At 48.1% G+C, this 17086-nt stretch overlaps 1 protein-coding gene across 16 annotated transcripts; it reads left to right on the forward strand.

Moving 5' to 3' along the window:
• Positions 1 to 719: 719 nt before the first annotated feature.
• On the forward strand, positions 720 to 16941 carry Actl6b (actin-like 6B). 16 transcript variants are annotated; one of them, XM_006504635.3, is made up of 14 exons: positions 881 to 1018; positions 1423 to 1499; positions 1872 to 2037; positions 2355 to 2455; positions 10466 to 10563; positions 11850 to 11944; positions 12012 to 12118; positions 13050 to 13139; positions 13336 to 13397; positions 13889 to 14003; positions 14156 to 14236; positions 14308 to 14427; positions 14616 to 14702; positions 16665 to 16941. In XM_006504635.3, exons 1-14 carry the CDS (start codon positions 994 to 996, stop codon positions 16743 to 16745), a joined length of 1305 nt encoding a protein of 434 aa, XP_006504698.1. In that variant the 5' UTR covers positions 881 to 993; the 3' UTR covers positions 16746 to 16941. The 16 variants fall into 16 exon arrangements, with proteins under 16 accessions (XP_030110800.1, XP_006504698.1, XP_006504702.1 ...); XM_006504639.4 differs by having other exon boundaries at positions 884 to 1018; positions 11850 to 11939; XM_006504636.4 differs by having other exon boundaries at positions 885 to 1142.
• Positions 16942 to 17086: the final 145 nt, after the last annotated feature.

The raw sequence follows: 17086 nt of genomic DNA on the forward strand, positions 1-17086 counted from the left end.
CTTAGTACCCAGGAAGTGAAGGTAAAGAGACCACAAGTTCAAAGCCATCCTCATATATATATTAGTTTGAGTTTGGGCTACATGAGACCCTGTCTTAAATAAAAGAAAAGCCAGTTGTGGGCTGGGCAGTGGTGGCGCACGCTTTTAGTCCCAGCACTTGGGAGGCAGAGGCAGGCAGATTTCTAAGTTCGAGGCCAGCCTAGTCTACAGAGTGATTACCAGGACAGCCAGGACTACACAGAGAAACCCTGTCTCGAAAAAAAGAAAGAAAAGAAAGAAAGAAAGAAGGAAGGAAGGAAGGAAGGAAGGAAGGAAGGAAGGAAGGAAGGAAGGAAGGAAGAAAAAGGAAAATCTAGTCGTGTGCTGTACTGGAGGCAGCGGCATGGAAATCTCTCTGAGTTTGAGACCATTCTGGTCAAATAAATAAATAAATAAATAAGCCCAGAGACAAAGGTAAAAAGACACAGGAAGAGATGGAGAGGCATACTCCTCTGGTCCCTCAGTCTTCTCATCTCCTCATTTCTGTGATTGCATTTAGACTGAATGCGGTAGACTCTGGCTCAGGAGTCTGAGGATGGACATCTCTGGTTGAGAGGAGACCCCTCCCTCACCTACGTAAAAATATGAATAAATAAAAAAGACCAAGAAACGAGGGTCCCATGTCATCAGAAGGTCCCATTCCATCCGTTGCCCTGTGGAGTCCTCGTCTCCATCTCTTTCCTCTTTTCTCTGTGTCCATAGTCTTTGCAATTGGACCCTCGCCTCCTCCCAACCTCGGAATGAAGAAGCGGCTGTACCTTTAAAGCAGCGGCCCCCAGCCGGGTTATTGTCTCGCTTCATAACCAATCGGCCGCGCCGTTGGGGGCAGGGGATCCAGTGTTCTGATTGGCCGCCGCTGCGCCCCGCCCCGCCCGGGATCCCGGGAGCTGTCCGGCCGCCTCGGTGCTGATCCCGCCGCCGCCCACGGGCCGCGAGCAGCGTAGAGAGGGCACTATGAGCGGGGGCGTCTACGGCGGAGGTGAGCCGGCCTGGGGCACTGGGCTCTCGGCCTGGTCTACAGCCCTGCATCCCGAACCCGCGCGTCCCAAGCCCTGAGCATCCCTGGGCCTGTCACCTCCGTACTGCATCAGGTCCAGTCTGAGGTTTGGGTCTCCCACTACTTCTGCTTTCCATTCTCTTGGGGTTCCCAAGTGTACACTGCCTCTCGGGCCCTGGACCTTTCTTTTCCCTGCCAGGCCGCTAGGCAAGAGGGAACTCTGGTGGCTTTGACCCTCTACTTCCAGAACGCCCTGAAGTCCAGGTGGATCTCCCACCCACTCCCCGCTGAAGTTTAAACTGTGGCTATAACCCCAGAATCCTCTCCAAGCTATATAGGGAGACAGTTTGGGAGAGGTCTCCTCACAAGCCTGTCTCCTTGCACAGATGAGGTGGGGGCGCTCGTCTTTGACATTGGCTCTTTCTCAGTCCGAGCTGGGTACGCTGGGGAGGACTGCCCCAAGGTGAGCCTTCCAGTCCCCTCCCCAAATCCCAGGGGCTCGGACACCCTCTGCCAGGCGGGTCGGCCTATGAACAAATGCGCACAGGTCAATTCAAGTAGCTCACCTGAGTGGAGACAGGGGAAGGACCCCGGGGGTGGCTGAGGGCCTTGAGTGCAATTGAACCAGGGACTAGCAGGGATGATCCAGCTGGGCAGGGTAGTGCGTTCCTTTAAATCCCATCACTCTGGACGCAGAGACATGCAGATCTCTGTAAGTTCAAGTCCAGCCTGGTCTACAGCGACAGTTCCAGGCCAGCCAGAGGTTCACAGTGAGAGCCTGTCTCCAAAAAAGAAGGGAATAATCTAGCTCCCTGCTCATGTTCCTTGTAACCAGGCTGACTTCCCCACCACTGTGGGGCTGCTGGCCGCAGAAGAGGGGGGCGGGCTGGAGCTGGAGGGGGAGAAAGAGAAGAAAGGGAAGATTTTCCACATCGACACCAATGCCCTGCACGTGCCTCGGGATGGAGCGGAGGTCATGTCGCCCCTCAAGAATGGCATGAGTAAGGGACCCTCACCCACTACTTTCTGAAACAGACTGGGAGCCCCACGCCCAGTGTGTGGCTGCCGATCTCCATACCCACAGAACCTTGCTTGCTGCTGCCCAAGTCCCAAGGGTCTCACTGTTCCCTACAACTGCTGGGATTTCAGACCAGTTCCCCTAGAATTCTGGAACTTAAGGGGGGTGGTGCTTGTAAGCAGAAGTTGGACTCACCTACCTTCAGACTTGGCCTCCCTCCTTCCTTTACTTCCTGTCTCTGATCCTTGCCTTCCTTCCCACCTTCCCATCTATCTCTCCACGCTGGTCCTCTGTCCCTAGTTGAGGACTGGGAGTGCTTCCGAGCCATCCTGGATCATACCTACAGCAAACATGTCAAGTCCGAGCCAAACCTGCACCCAGTACTCATGTCGGAGGCTCCGGTGAGTGCCTCATCCAGACCCACGTCCAGCCCTGAGTCCCTGGAGACACATCCTTTCTGCCATCACCTCTAATGTGGAGTCGCTACTATCTGTCACTTCCCTTCCCTTTCCAGATTCGTCCTGCTCACACTGTCATCTTCTGTCACCTCCCTTCCTCCCTGGCTTACCCTCCATCCCGCCTTCTCTCTTCCAGCTCCATCCACTCCATTGCCCTGCGTTGTTCACACACACATTTTTTGGTCCATGTTATACATATATATGAATATTACCAATGTAGCTAAGTTGTGAGAGATCTTGCCTGGCATGCAAAAGGTTCTGGGTTCAAGCCTCGCTACTGAAGGGGGGAGGGGAAGTTACAGTTGTAATCCAAGCACTCAGGAGGTAGAAGCAGAAGGATCAGCAATTTAAATCAATATTCAACTACATAGTGAGTTCCAGGACAGTTGTGACTACATAGAGGCAGCCACCAGTTAACAATAGGTCCTCTGCTAGGGGTAGGATTTAAATGGATCATTTCATGCTAGGATTTCAGTTTGGATATATATATATATATATATTGTTTGCCCGTTTTATTGTTTGTTTGCTTATTTATTTGTGTGTGCACACACACATATGGCAAGGGACAAATTGCAGGTTCTCTCCTTTCTCCTGTGTATTCTGAGATTAAACTCAGGTGGTCTTGCTTGGTGGCAAATGTCTTCACCTACTGAGTTCTCTTGCCAGCTCCATTTGTCTGTTTCTGAGACAAGCTCTCCCTGTGTAGCTCATGCTGGCCTCAGACTTGAGATCCTCCTGAGGGCTGTGCTGACTGGTGAACACCACCAGATCTCACCCTATCCATATTTCTAAACATCACATATGTGCAATGCCCATGGAGACCAGGAGAGGACATCAGAGCCCATGGAACTAGAGCTAGAGGCCACCCACTGTGGGTGCTGGGAACTGAACTCGGGTCTTGCCAAGACCAAAGAGTACTCTTAACCACTGAGCCATCTCTCCAGCCCCTTTCTGTGTTTGTTTGTTTTGCTTTGTTGTTTGATTTTTTTTTTTTTTTGAGACAGTGTTTCTTTGGGTAGCCATGGCTGTCCTGAGATTAGCTTTGTAGACCAGGCTGGCCTTGAACTTACAGACATCTGTCTGTCTCTGCCTCCTGAGTGCTTGGATCAAAGGCATGTGTTACCATTGCCTAGCTCTCTGCATTTGAAAAACTGACATATTATTTTTGGTATGTGTGTGTGTTGTTTGTGTGTGTATGTGTGTGTGTTTAGGGGTGAGGAGAGGTGAGTGTGCCACAGTATCAAGGTGGAGGTTAGAGGACAGCTTTCAAGAGTCCTTACTCTCCTTCCAGCATATAGGTCCCGAGCACTGGACTCAGGTTGTCAGGCTGAACCTTCTTGTTGGCTCTTGTGTTTCATTTATTTTACGCAGTGTTCAGGAGTTTATACTATGAAAGATAAATATTTAGCTCTTTCTCACCCCACCAGGTAATGTCGTGTTTCTCATTTTCCCACCTTTAAGTACAGCTATATTTTTTACAAAGAAAGGAAGAAAGAAAGAAAGAAAGAAAGAAAGAAAGAAAGAAAGAAAGAGAGAGAGAGAGAAAGAGAGAGAGAGAGGGAAGGAGGGAGGGAGGGAGGGAGGGAGGGAGGGAGGGAGAGAGAGAGAGAGAGAGAGAGAGAGAGAGAGAGAGAGAAAGAAAGAGTTCTGAGTTTATACTCTTTTATATTTTGCAGGCTAATAAGAGCTGAGTCAGGCAGTAAAGTGTGGTTACTTTTTCATGCTATACAACTTTTGCCTTCCCCAGATCTAAGAATTGTTGTGGTTTTCGTTTTTACCTCATTTTCTATTTAGCAATGTAACCCTAAGTTGCCCATCAGATATGGTTGTGTTTGCTCAAATTCCATGATTCATTTTACTAATTTCATCTTATTGAAGAACTCTCTTTTTGACACATTCCACTTTGGTTTAAGTCTAGGAAATAGCTCTTATACTAGCATCTTCCTTCAGTACCACTTAGAAAAGTCTCTTTGTTTTTCTTCTGAGAAAGGTGTTTCAGTTACTTGATTCTCTTTTTTCTTTCTTAAAAAAAGATTTATTTGTTTATTTATTTACTGACTTATTTATTATGTATACAGTGTTCTGCCTACAGGTATCCCTGCAGGCCAGAAAGGGCATCAGATCTCATTAAAAATTGTTGTGAGCTGGTGAGATGGCTCAGTGGGTAAGAGTACCCGACTGCTCTTCCAAAGGTCCAGTGTTCAAGTCCCAGCAACCACATGGTGGCTCACAACCATCTGTAACAAGATCTGACGCCCTCTTCTGGTGTGTCTAAAGACAGCTACAGTGTACTTACATATAATAAATAAATAAATCTTTAAAAAAAAAAAAAGAGCCGGGCGTGGTGGTGCACACCTTTTAATCCCAGCACTCGGGAGGCAGAGGCAGGTGGATTTCTGAGTTCGAGGCCAGCCTGGTCTACAAAGTGAGTTCCAGGACAGCCAGGGCTATAGAGAAACTCTGTCTCGAAAAACCAAAAAAAAAAAAAAAAAAAAAAAAAAAAGAAGAAGAAGAAGAAGAAGATGTAACTGTAGAAGTTTCTCAGGACAGCCAGGGCTATACAGAGAAACCCTGTCTTGAAAAACCAAAAAAAAAAAAAAAAAAAAAACCCCAAAAAAAAAATGTTGTGAGCCACCATGTGATTGCTGGGAATTGAACTCAGGACCTCTGGAAAAGCAGCCAGTGCTCTTAACCTTTGAGCCATCTCTCCAGCCAGTCCTTGAATTCCTTTTCTTGAGTCACTCTTTTGTTTTCGTGGAGCGGAGCCTTCAGAAATCACCTTTGATCACAGGAAGTATTTCTTCTGAGATGCTGAATTGATAATTTATCTAGGTATCATACTCTAGGTTGCAAAACATTTTTCTTGAGATCTTGTAAGCATTTCCTTCCTTTGCCCTAGAATATCTATCGATGTTCAATATTAATTAATGCTGATATTGAGAAGTCTAGAGCCATCTTACTGGTTTTTTCCACGGAGGGTATTTAGACCTTTCACTCAATTCTAAGTGGTTTAAAACCTCTCCATGGTTTGTACATGAGACGTTGGCACATTTCATTAATTATTCTGGAAACCTTTGCCTTTCAATTAAGTGAAAAAAAATTACATCATTTTCTTACCTATGTGTATCTGTGTTTCTTGTTCCTGTCTGTGAGTGTTTTTCTTATTTCTGCATGTGTGTGTCTGTGTTCTTATTTCTGTGTGTCTGTTTCTTATTTCTGTGTGTGTGTGTGTGTGTTTCTTAGTTCCGCATGTGTCTGTGTTTCCTACTTCTGTGTGTTGGTGTCTGAGGGCCAAGTGGACATCAGAGGACAGCTTGCAAAGCTTGGTCCTCCTCTTCTACCATGTAGGATCTGGGAATCAAACTAGCATCAAGTTTGGTCACAAGAACCCATTGGCCCACCGAATAAAAACAAATTAAATTAGGCTTTTACTACTTATATTTCTCCATTTCCTCTGTTCCCGCTTCAGGGAAATCTCATTACTCATATTGTGTGCCCCCTGAGCTGGTCCTCGAATTTTCTTACGTTTTCCCTTCTGCTTTCCATTGTTACCTGTTCCTCTAACTTCCAAGATATTGCCTTAACTTCATAGTCCAGCCATCTTACTGAGTTCATCATATCACCTCCTGAGTTGTTTTTTTGAGGCACTGTTTCTCAGTGTAGCCAACCCTAGCTGTACTGGAACTCACTCTGTACATCAGGCTCAAATTTAAAGATCCACCTGCCTCTGCTTCCTGAGTGCTGGGATTAAAGGCGTGCATCACAACTACCTGGCTTACTCCTGAATTCTTAATCTCCACAAGCTCTTTTAGTCTCCAGGAATGTTCTTTTTATTATTTTCCTCCTCCTCCTCCTCCTCCTCCTCCTCCTCCTCCTCCTCCTCCTCCTCCTCCTCCTCCTCCTCCTCCTTTTATTCACTGGTTTTATTTTCAAGACAGGGTTTCTCTGTGTAGTCCTGGCTGTCCTGGAACTCACTCTGTAGACCAGGCTAGCCTCAAATTCACAAATATCCACCTGCCTCTGCCTCCCACGTGCTGGGATTAAAGGGGTGTCTCACCATTTCCTGGTTCTCCATTCTTTTTAAATGCCTGGAGCCTAAAAACGTGGGAAGGCTATTTTTATTTTCCTGGGGGATGCTGGGGGACAGAAATTAGAGCCGCAAGATTCTAGGCAGAAGCTCTATCACTGAGACACATCCCCACAAGTGTTCTCCTTCTGAGCATTCTGCTCTTGTTTCATGGGTCCAATATCACATTCCCTTACTAAAGATATCCACTAGTTTGTTGTTAGCGATCTTCCTTCTCCCACACTGTTTCTCCTGTAATGTCTTGGGAGCATCCATCTTATTTTAGAGACTTTTAGAAGACTTCTGCAAGTAGGTTGCCTGCTTCCATGGATTGAAACGGATTGATGGGAAGCCCCGTGGAAGGAATGTGTGCTTGCTGACTGTGTCCTCTGCTATGGGGTTATTTGAGGAGGAGGGAAATCTGTGCTTTGGCATCTTTAGGAAAATATTTAATTAAGTTGAAATTTTTAGTTTTTTTAAAACTATTTTATGTGTATGAGTACTTTGCTTGCAGGTATGTATGTGTACCACATGCCTGCCTGGTGCCCTCAGAGGTCCGAAGAGGGTTTCAGATGCCCTGAGAATGGAGTTACAGATGGTTTCGAGCTTCCATGAGAGCGTTAGGAATCAAACCCAGATCCTCTGCAAGAGCAACTGGTGCTTCTATGTGCTGAGCCAACTCTCCAGCCTTGAACTACAGCTTAATTGAATTAATTAATCGATTGTTTCAACATTTAAAATATTTGTTTTATTTTTGTTAGTTTTATTTTGCAAGGTTTATCATCTATATCATTTTAAAATTATGTGTATGCAAGTGTGTCTCTGTGCAAGTTCCCATGCAGGCCAGAAGATGTCAAATCCCCTGGAGCTGGAGTTATATAGCTGGTTTATGTGGGTGCTGAGAACCAAACTCGGGTCATCTGCAAGAGCAGGAAGTTCTCTGTTTTTTTAAAATATGGCTTCACATATTTCTACCATGGAGATTTTTCTGATTGTTCCTCCCCCTCCCCCTTTTTTGGAGCCCAGTGAAGACATGGGGCAGGGAGGCTTAAAAACCCACAGTGCCACTCAGTTCTCAGAATCATGTGCCGTTTCCACCTGTGGCACGGGTGCTGCCAGTTCGGGGACCCTCAGATCCTCTCTTTGAAAGATCAAGTTGGGGAGCTTGAGTGGACCACAGCCCCCGGACACAGAGTCTGATAAACAGTTAAGAGAGCTATGACTTAAAGCGTTTACTGTGTGTTCTGGGACTCATCACAGAACCTGGTTTAGGCTCAAAGTCACTATCCTCCTGCCTCAGTTTCCTCTGTGCTGGGATGACAAATGTGTACCACTACCTTGCTGCTCTCTGTCCCTCTACAGATATCTACTCAGGTTGTCTCATAAAGAAGCAATCACCGTACAATAGGACACGTTGTGTCAGTGTTCTCGTAGTCATTGGAGACAGAAGCAGAGACACTGGGATGCCAAGCATGCTCTCTGACACGGAGCTGTCTGATGTCTTGTACCTGCTCTCATTCACTTAGCGTATTTTTATGTTATCTATGTCGTAATACTCAGCACCTCGCTTTCTGTTATGGCTCAGTGATATTCCCCTTCAAAGACATACCATGATTTCTGTATCCAGCCATCCATTCATGTATCCACCCACCCAGCTGTCATGAAAGGTGTTGTTATGGACCGAGATTTCCTCTAGTACTTGTTTTCTTTTTTTTTTAAGATTATTTATCTTATGTGTATGAGCATTTAGCATGCATGTATGTGTGTGCACCATGTGTGTGTTAGGTGTCTGTGGATGTCAGTTGAGAACATAGGATACCTACAGATTGTGACCTGCCATGCATGTGCTGAAAACCCAACCTGGGTCCCCTGCAAGAGCAGCTTAACCCTGACCATCTCTCCAGTCCCTTGTTCTTCTTTTGGGTGCATAACCAGGACTAGAGCCACGGAGTCCTCTAGAACGTCTCTATTATATATTTTGGGAAGCCAACAACTCCATTCTGCAGTGGCTGAACCCGTTTACAGACCTACCAGAGATGTGAGGGTCCCTGTGTTTCATCAGCATGTTGCGCTTTTTTTTGTTTGTTTGTTTTCTGTTTTTCTTTTTTGAGACAGAGTTTCTCTGTGTAGCCCTGGCTGTCCTGGAACTCACTTTGTAGACCAGGCTGGCCTCGAACTCAGAAATCTGCCTGCCTCTGCCTCCCGAGAGCTGGGATTAAAGGCATGCGCCTGGCTTGTTGCTTTGTTTTTTATATGAGGGACATTTATTTGTTTACCATGGAACACATGCAGAGGTCAGAGGACAACTTGCAGGAGTTGGCTCTCTCCATCCACCACGGGGTTCCTGGGGACTGAACTCAGGGCATCAGGCTTGGCAGCAGGCACTTTTACCAGCTGAGCCATCGCACCAGCCCCGCCTTCCTGGTTTTTAACAATCAACATTGTCTATGTAGGTGTGAAGTCGGACCTCATTATGCTTTTAATTTGCATTTCTCCGGTGACTAATGATGCTAGATTTGCATTTCCCCACTGTGCTTGCTGGCTTTTGTAGGTTTCTGTCTTTTAAAAATGTCTCTGTTTCTGCTGGAATCTTGAGAGGGGGGGGATAGATATTTGTATTCAGTCTCTCGTTACCCAGAAAGCATCTTCCCTGGCATCCAGCATCTGAGGTAACCAGGAAGAAGGAGGATGAGCTGGCAACTCAGGAGACACTGAGGTGGATAGTGAACAGTAAGGAACACCAAGCCAGGCATGGAAGGATCCAGCTCTGCCAAGAACTGTGTGGCACCAGGGCTGTAGCTCAGTTGGTCGAGCACTTGCCTGGCATGCAAGAGGTTGTGGCTTCCACTTCTGGCATGCTGGTAAACAAAATTTTCGGGAGATGTAGGCAAATGGATCAGAAATTCAAGAACACCCTCAACTGAGTATCAAGTTCAAGACTACCCTGGGTTACAAGGGATCTCTTCTAAAAACCAAACAAACAAAAAAACAAAAAGCCAGGGGCCAGGGAGGTGGCTCAGTTGGTAGTGTTTGCCCACAAGTGTGATGACTTGAGCACTGGGGACAAGCGATTCCCTGGGGCATGCTGCCTCGAAAAGTTGATGAGCTCCAAGTTCAGTGAGAGACGAGAGTGGCCTCCCTCAGACAGACAGACTGATAGACTCTCTCCCTCTCCCCCCGCCCTCTCTCTCTCTCTCACACACACACACACACACACACACAGAGAGAGAGAGAGAGAGAGAGAGAGAGAGAGAGAGAGAGAGAGAGAGAGAGAGAGTAAATAACCCAAGAAATAAATAGGAGGATGATGTTCTTCATCAGACAGGATGGTGTGTGCCTGTTACCCCAACACTTGAAAGACTATGGCAGGAAGATCAACAATTTGAGACAAGTTTGGGATGCTCTGGTGTCAAAATAAAGCACAAAACATAATAGGGCTGAGGGCACAGGTCAATGGTAGAGTGCTTGTCTTGAATGCACCAGGCCTCAGGTTTTATCCCCAGTGTGAGAAAATAAAATCAAATAAAGTTTCTTATAGTTCTGACATTATACAGGTGTATGTGAACCAAGGACCCTGACTGTTTCTAGTCTAATTTATGTGTATATATGTATGTATGCGCATGCATGTGTGTGCATATGCTTGTGTACATGTATGTAAAATGTATGTGAATGTGTGTATGGGGATGTTTTGTGTCTGTGAAACCGTGTATCTGTATACATACATACATACATGTGAAGTGTGTGTGTATAGGAATGTCTATGTATTTGTTCCTAAGAGCGTATTTGTTCTGAGTATGGACAAATGTGTGTGTGCACACACACATACATACTAACTGACATGTGGGCTGGGCCTCCATCTGGACTCTTCTCCTGTGCTCTTCTCACAGTGGAACACTCGGGCCAAGCGGGAGAAGCTGACGGAGCTGATGTTCGAGCAGTACAACATTCCTGCCTTCTTCTTATGCAAGACGGCCGTGCTCACAGCGTATCCTACATCTCGGGCAGTCCTGCTGGGTGGAAGGCTAGAGTGGGGTGTGTGTTGAGCTGGGTGGGGCTGGGCCTGATTCCCTGGAGATCAGTATCTCGGGTAGGAAGAATCCTCTTAGCACCTCACTAGTGCAGAAGGCCCCATAGGCTGGAGGCTTGGGCTAGGGGCGGAGGTTGCAGATCTGTGGCCCTTCCCTATTTTACTTAGTTTATGGGTCAGTCTCAGCAGGCAGAGTTGTGCAAGTAAGCATCTGGGACTGGCTGGGTCTGGACCAAAGAGGAAGGGACATGTGACAAGTTTCTTGTGATACACTGAAGTCTGTGCTAGGAATTACAGGGATCCCAATTCAGCGAGTCCACAGGACACAGGACCACATGACCCTGGAACCCCTGCACTCAAAGGGATTAAGGAGATGAAATACACATTCAAGGCCTGGGCTTAAATTGAACATACACACACACACACACACACACACATACACACACACACACACACACACACATATATATATACCCACATATATATACATATATATGTGCATGTGTGTATGTGTATGTATGTATGTATGTATGTATGTATGTATATATACACACATACCTATATATATATACATACATACATATACATACATATATACATATAATGAATTATATATAATAAATATTATAGATAGCAAATATTATATCTAATGAGCATATATAATGAACATTACATATATTAAAAGTTGGGGGACTGGAGCAAAAGCCCAGCAGTTAAGAGTGCTTGCTGCTCTTGTATAGGATTGGGTTTGATTCCCAGCACCCACCCAGGACAGCTCAGCAATGAAATCAACGACCACACAAAGACGAGGACCAGAGTGTGGATCCGTAGGCATCCACATACCTGCCCAGTGGGCATGACCACCTACTTGCAAATGCAGACTCAGGAGGCCAGCAAGACCAACTGTATTAGAGAGCTCTGCATTTAATTGAGAGCACTTTCTTGAATGAATAGGTTGAAAGAGTGATCAGGAATGAGTCTTGATATCAACCTTGGGCCTCTGCATACATGCACACACACACACACACACTCATACACAAACCCTCACACATACACAAACACACACACACAGACAAGCCCACACATATGCAAAAAGGAAAAAAAAAAAACAAACCTCCAAAGGTTCTATTTGCAGACTGGGATGACTCTTACCCTGAAAGAACTGAGAAGGACTAAGGCCTGACCCAGGTCCCAGCTCCCTCACTGGCTACTGCTGATTCTTTGACTGACCCATCCCACAACAGCTTTGCAAATGGACGCTCCACAGGCCTGGTGCTGGACAGTGGGGCCACCCACACTACAGCCATCCCAGTCCATGATGGCTATGTCCTACAGCAAGGTAGGGCCTTATCAGGGGTCTGGGGTGCTTTGGGGAGCCCTGGTTCTGAGACTGCTTCTTCTTCCAGGCATCGTCAAGTCCCCCCTGGCAGGGGACTTCATCTCCATGCAGTGCCGGGAGCTCTTCCAGGAAATGGCTATTGATATCATTCCTCCTTACATGATTGCAGCCAAGGTAGGCCCTGTGCTGTGCCCAGATATGCCATCCATAGTTCTGGCATTTGCTTTATATCCATCAGTCCCCAAGCCCAGGAGATAATGCAGCAAATCTCCCAAAGGCTCAGGGATCCAGGTCCTCACTATCCAGACATGGAAACAGGCTTCATGTCATGACTGGACCAGATGTGTGAGGACCAGTTATGGAGAGGCACGTTTGTAATCCTAGCACTTGAGAGGCGGGGGCAGGAGGGTCGGGAGTTCAAGGTCAGCCTTGGGAACAGTGAGCTGGAGGCCAGCCTGAGCTACACAAGCCATTCTGTCTCAAAAGAAAAAGTAAACAACAAAAACCCCCAAGGACTAGGGGTGTGTTTCAGTTAACAAGCTCTTGGCATGCAAGGAACCTTGAGTTGGATCCCCAGCACCATATAAACCTTGGTTGTGTGAAGGCCTGGATGACATAAATCCCATCTCAAACCAAACCAAACCAAACCAAAACCAAAAGACGAACATGAAGAGCCATGAAACCCAGAGTATCATATGAAAGCTTCCCAGATATGAGAGAGAGAGAGAGAGAAAGAGAGAGAGCGCTAAATTGAACTAGCAATCCTCCAGCTTTTACTTCGCTTTGCTGGAGAACACCACACCAGGTTTCATCGGACGGGGATGGAACCCAGGGCTTCCTGAATGCTAAGCAAGTACTCTACCCACTTCTGGCTCAGTTCCTTCTGATCACATTTGCAGTGTAGGTTTCATGTATGGGACAGCCTGTCATTGTCTTCACTTCCCTGTCAGGGAAGGCTGACAAGCCACTCTATCTCCTGGGAGACAGAGCAGAATCTCAGGGCTGGTCAGCTGCAGAGCTGTCTGAGCTCCAGGGAGGCGAGCGTGTGCCAATGGGCAGGGCAAGCACCAACTGGGAAGGACTCTCAAAGGCTGTGTCCTCACAGGAGCCTGTACGGGAGGGAGCCCCCCCAAACTGGAAGAAGAAGGAGAAGCTACCCCAAGTCTCCAAGTCCTGGCATAACTACATGTGTAACGTGAGGCTGTAGCTGAAAACAGTTTCCCTACTCTCTTCCCACCCCTGTCAGTCCCTGGCACCTTGCTATAACCAGGGGAGGGGAGGGGATGGCTGTGGATGGGTTGGGGTTGGGGTTGGGGTTGGGGTTGGGGGTGGGGGTGGGGCTCTCGATAGAGACAGAGGGCAGCCAGACCTCACCCCTCCCTGCTTCTCAGGAGGTGATCCAAGACTTCCAGGCCTCCGTACTGCAGGTGTCTGATTCCCCTTACGATGAACAGTGAGTTGGGCTGAGCACCGCATGGTGGTAAGGAGGGTAGGATTGATTGACGCTGGGAATGCTATGGCTCCTGTAATGTCAATACTCAGGAAGGCTGAGGCAGAAAGATCGAGAGAGTCTCAGGTCAGTGTGGCCTACATAGCAGAACCCTCTCTCAAAAAGTGTGTGTGTGTGTGTGTGTGTGTGTGTGTGTGTGTGTGTGTGTGTAAAGGCACTGGGACTATAGCTCGGTTTGCCTGTATGTATAAAGTTCAGTCTCACTTAGGGGCCACGGTTGTACAAGCCTGAAAGCCAGTGCTTAGGAGTTGGAGACAAGGAGTCCAGGAGTTCAAGGCCAGCTTCTGCTACTTATTGAGTTGGAGGCATGATTGGGCTACATGAGAACCCCATTTCAAAAAACAAAGATGGGCACAGAACTGGGGTTCATGGGAACCCCTAGAGCACCCCACCTGGCACCACATCACACAGAGTCTTGCTCCTTTCTTGGGCAGGGTAGCTGCACAAATGCCCACTGTGCATTATGAAATGCCCAATGGCTACAACACAGACTACGGCGCTGAGCGACTTCGAATCCCTGAGGGCCTGTTTGATCCCTCTAATGTCAAGGTTTGGCTGGATGCTGAGGACTAGTTGGGGTTGGGGTTAGGGTTGCCTAAAGTCTTGGATCCAGAGGTGTAGTGAAGGAGTCTGGAAAAGATGATAGGAGTCTAGGGGAGAGGGAGGGAGAGGCCCCAAGTCCATATCACCTCTGTCCACAGGGCCTGTCCGGGAATACCATGCTAGGAGTGGGTCACGTGGTCACCACCAGCATCGGCATGTGTGACATTGACATTCGCCCGGTAAGGCCAGATCCTAAGGCTTGGCAGAGGGACCTAGGGCTAAGATGGAGAAAAAAAAGTTCTGTCTGCAGGTTGACGCTTCTCCCTGCTCTCAGGGTCTCTATGGCAGTGTCATTGTCACTGGCGGCAACACTCTGCTTCAGGGGTTCACAGACAGACTTAATCGGGAGCTTTCTCAGAAGACCCCACCGGTAAGAGCTCCAACACACACACTCAGGGCACCCAGATTCCAATCCTAGCTTAGCTCTCTGAACCCCAAATGCCTCCTGATTCCCCTAAACAGAAATGCTCGTGCCTCTGTGCCTTCCTCCCGTCTACCAAGCCTTCTCCCTCCCCAGAATCTAGATGTCCACTCCCCAGCCCCCTTTTCCTTCCCCAGAGCATGCGTCTTAAGCTCATCGCCAGCAACAGCACCATGGAACGCAAGTTCAGCCCCTGGATTGGAGGCTCCATCTTGGCCTCACTGGTGAGAGAGAAGATGCATGGCATTGGGTATTAGAAGAACAGACCCCGACAGTGGCCGGTTTTTATTCAACAACTACCTAGGCATGCCTGCAATCCCAGTACTAGAGAGGCTGAGGCGGTGTGAGGATCTCAAGTTCAAGGCTAGCCTGGCCTACACAGTGAGATCCTGTGGCCAGAGAACAAACGGAGCTGTCATTCCTCAGGCACCTTCTACCTTGTTTTTTGAGACAGGGTCTCTCACTGTTCTGGAAGTCACAGGGTCACCTAGGCTGACTATCCGGTAAAGTTTAATCCTCCTGTCTCAGCATCCTTCCCACGGGGATTAAGGATGGCTCTTTTACAAGGATTCTGGAGACTGAACTAAGGTCCTAGCCTTGTTAAGCAAGCACTTTACTTACCTAACCCCAAGCTCTTTAAAACAAAATGTTTTTGGAGCAAGTGCAGCCAGTGAATGCTCTCTAAAGACTGAGGACTTCTTCAGGAGAAAGGCTGGTGAGGGTATGGTTATGGTAAGGCAGCCATAGTCATCGAGGAGTAAAGGGGACACCCTGGAATTTGGGATAGAACGGTGGTCCAATGGTAAGGGGTGCGACATGAGTCTTCCCGCGATCAAGGGGACTGTGCAGAGGAGGCTAAGGCAGAGCCTGCGAGCCCCAGGGATGTGTTTATCTCTCTGGAGCTGGGGATCCAAGTGCATACTATCACACCCAGATTTTTGATGTGGGTTCGGGGGATGGGATTCATGTTTTCAGCTACCCAGAATTCATGGCCAACCTGTGTTTCATGTGAGCCTGTTAAAAGAAAGAGGGGGAGCTGTGGGAAGGGAACAGAAGGGGAAGGGGGAAAGAAAAAAGAAGGGAAGAGGAAGGGAGAGGAGGGGAATGGGAGGGAGAGAAGGGGAAAGGGAGGGGAGGGGAGGGGAGGAGAGAAAACCAAAAGAGATGAGGTTTGGGCAAAGCCTGCTGGGAGCTGATGATGTCAGTTATGGGATCATAGGGAGTTTAAGGTCAAGGGTATTCAGGAGGAAGTAACCAAGACACAGCTGGGTATCTGAGTCGGGAACAAGAGATTGGAGAGTGGCAGGGACAAATGAGGTCACCCAGGAAGGCTGCTCTGTGAGCCAGAGACACCAACCTTCACATGGGGGCTGAGCAGCTATCCATGAAAAAAGACGGTTGGAAGGTCCCGGAAAAAAGCAGCAGGGGAGAGTAGCAGTGAGGTGCCCGGTGGTGTCAGAACGGTGATGGTGGCGCTGGCTGGGGTGGGAGGTGTATGTCCAGCTACTCTGGATGTGGAGGCCGTAAGATCACAAGGTCAAGGTCAGCCTGGGCCATTGGTTGAGACCCTTTGCCAAAATAAAAGGCAAATAAATACAAGGGCTGAAAAGATGGCTCAGTAGGCAAAGCACTTGCTGCACAAGGCATGAGGACCCAAGTTCAGATCCGCAGAACCCAACTTGTAAGGAGAACATTTGTCTGTAATCCCAGGCCTCTTCTTACAAAATGGGAGGAGACAGGCGAAGCCCCAGAAGCTCAAGGCTGGCTAGCCTCTCTACAGAGTGACAAACCTGTATGGTTTGGTAAACCCTGCCCTTTGTACTCCGTGTGTACATGTTAGCTCAACCATCACACACAAACACAGGCACAAATACAACACACATGCACAAAACATGTTTAATCTCAAGTAAGGGGCTGGGGGCGTGGCTCAGTGGTAGACCCCCCCTGCCTAGAATCCCCCAGGGAGGAGCTGGGGGCGTGGCTCAGTGGTAGAGCCTCTGCCTAGAATCCCCCAGGGAGGAGCTGGGGGCGTGGCTCAGTGGTAGAGCAGCCTAAAATCTCCCGGAAGGGGGGGGGCGGGGGGAGGATACAGGTGAGAAATGCATGAAGGCAAGTAGAAAGCCGAGGTGTGGTGGTGTAGAGAGGTGTGGGGTGACGCCTGACAGCTGATGTTGCCCTTTTCTCAGGGCACATTCCAGCAGATGTGGATCTCCAAACAGGAATACGAGGAGGGAGGGAAGCAGTGCGTGGAGCGGAAGTGCCCCTGAAGTTGCCCCCCTCCCCCAAATACCCGTCCACCCCATCCACGGAGAAACGCCAGAGGGGCGTTCTACCAGCCAGAAATCCAAAAGCGCTGAACTCTCCCTTTCCCATTACCCTCTTCTCTCTTACCCACATCTTCTTAGACTGTGATGTTCCTGAGTTGAAAGAAGAAAAAAAAAAAAGAACTTTTATGAAAATCAAGTGTTTGACTTCTTTGGGGGAGAATGGGGGCGTGGGGATCTGGTGAGATGCCAGAGAGAGACACACCTACATTCGTGCTACTCTGGGGCACGAATTTCTTAGGTTTTAGTGGGGTCAGGACTCTGGAAGGACCAGGAAGAGTCTG

The sequence above is a fragment of the Mus musculus genome, chromosome 5, assembly GCF_000001635.26.
Source record: "Mus musculus strain C57BL/6J chromosome 5, GRCm38.p6 C57BL/6J".
Classification (NCBI taxonomy): domain Eukaryota; kingdom Metazoa; phylum Chordata; class Mammalia; order Rodentia; family Muridae; genus Mus; species Mus musculus.

What these genes read in the sequence shown, in the direction of transcription:
- Actl6b (XM_006504635.3), top strand. Translation starts at nt 994, where the DNA reads ATGAGCGGGGGCGTCTACGGCGGAG. An exon ending in CTGGGGAGGACTGCCCCAAG is followed by an intron (nt 1,500 to 1,871) that starts GTGAGCCTTCCA and finishes CCTTGTAACCAG; the next exon opens with GCTGACTTCCCCACCACTGT. An exon ending in GGCATAACTACATGTGTAAC is followed by an intron (nt 13,140 to 13,335) that starts GTGAGGCTGTAG and finishes CCTGCTTCTCAG; the next exon opens with GAGGTGATCCAAGACTTCCA.